At 43.4% G+C, this 1,289-nt stretch overlaps 1 protein-coding gene across 1 annotated transcript; it reads left to right on the top strand.

The window, feature by feature from the left end:
* Positions 1 to 758: 758 nt before the first annotated feature.
* On the top strand, positions 759 to 1,028 carry Sertm2 (serine rich and transmembrane domain containing 2). Its single transcript, XM_027433620.1, has one exon. The coding sequence runs from the start codon at positions 759 to 761 to the stop codon at positions 1,026 to 1,028; it is 270 nt and encodes an 89-aa protein (XP_027289421.1).
* Positions 1,029 to 1,289: the final 261 nt, after the last annotated feature.

Below are 1,289 nucleotides of genomic sequence, written 5' to 3'. Positions count from 1 at the left end.
TCTCTAAGCCCTGGCCTCTTGTCAGCATATCTGAGACCTCCTCCACCTGAGAACCAGCAGGTCTGACAACACTTCCCCTGCAGCCTACAGTGAGGGATGTCAAAAAAGCTATAGACTATTCATGCCTGTATTCTTATATTCTTCAAGCTGGGCATCTGGGCAGGAACATTGCAGTCTCCAATCTTAGGGAAGATTGGCCAAGTCAGGCAAAAGAGCTGAAAACTCAGATATGCTGAGCCAGAAATATACAACAGCCTTTAGCAAATCGCCACACAGAAGAACCCAATTAAATCTGCATCATTAGTCTGCAGCTCTAGATGAACTGTGGATAAAAAGGAGCCTTTCTCCTCCTACTAAAAAACAAAACAAAACAAAAACCTCAGAAGTCTAATATAATACCATAAGAGATTCTTGTCTCCATGTCAGTATTATAAAGCAGTTTCACAATATTTATTTTCACCAGTATAAGATTAAGAGTGTGAAAACTGACTATTTATTTACTTACTTACTGTCTAAACTGACTAAGAAGTTCTCATAAACCGATTTGGGAGGGGTCTGCTTGCTAGAAGGCAGGGAAGTGCAACAATTTGAAAATTAGAAGCCCACTCACTGCCTTCTTGTTTATGCACTACTGATTTGGGTCTGTACCACATTGTTAAAACACCACCAATACAGTCACAGGCAGGCCTAGTGACTGTGGAATGCCTCAAGGGCACTAGAAATCAACCAGAAGCAAATATCAACTCAAGTCTTGAGTGATGACGGAGGTGCATTTTAAGTATCATGGAAATCTCACTGGGCGGGCTCATTTTCCCACTCTGGCAACAGAGGTCGACACCACTGCAGACAAGTATTCCAACCTATACATGTATGTAGGATTGTTTCTGAGCCTCCTGGCCATTCTTCTCATCTTACTCTTCACAATGCTTCTTCGGCTCAAACATGTCATCTCGCCCATCACCGAGAGCACAGAAAGCGTTCCTCAGTTCACAGACGTAGAGATGCAAAGCCGAATTCCCACTCCTTAAAGTCAGAGTGATGGCGAGACTCAGCAGATATGAGCAAACCCTGGCATGCTGCTGTTCAGGAAGGCTTTCTCTTTTTCATGTGAGGCTTCGCTTGTAACAAGCTGCTCGTGTTTGCTGTTCAACATTCTTCATTTTGACTGTGCTTGTGGGACATCTAAGAGGCTTAAGAATCATTCTTTTAAAGGAATAGGGGAAATAGCAGCTGTTTGGGCTGGCAGGTTTCCATAGTAACCAGAGAGAGCCTGAGCCTTGAACAAACCT

This window comes from Cricetulus griseus, chromosome X (genome assembly GCF_003668045.3).
Source record: "Cricetulus griseus strain 17A/GY chromosome X, alternate assembly CriGri-PICRH-1.0, whole genome shotgun sequence".
NCBI lineage: Eukaryota > Metazoa > Chordata > Mammalia > Rodentia > Cricetidae > Cricetulus > Cricetulus griseus.
This window is presented reverse-complemented; position numbering and strand designations above follow the sequence as displayed.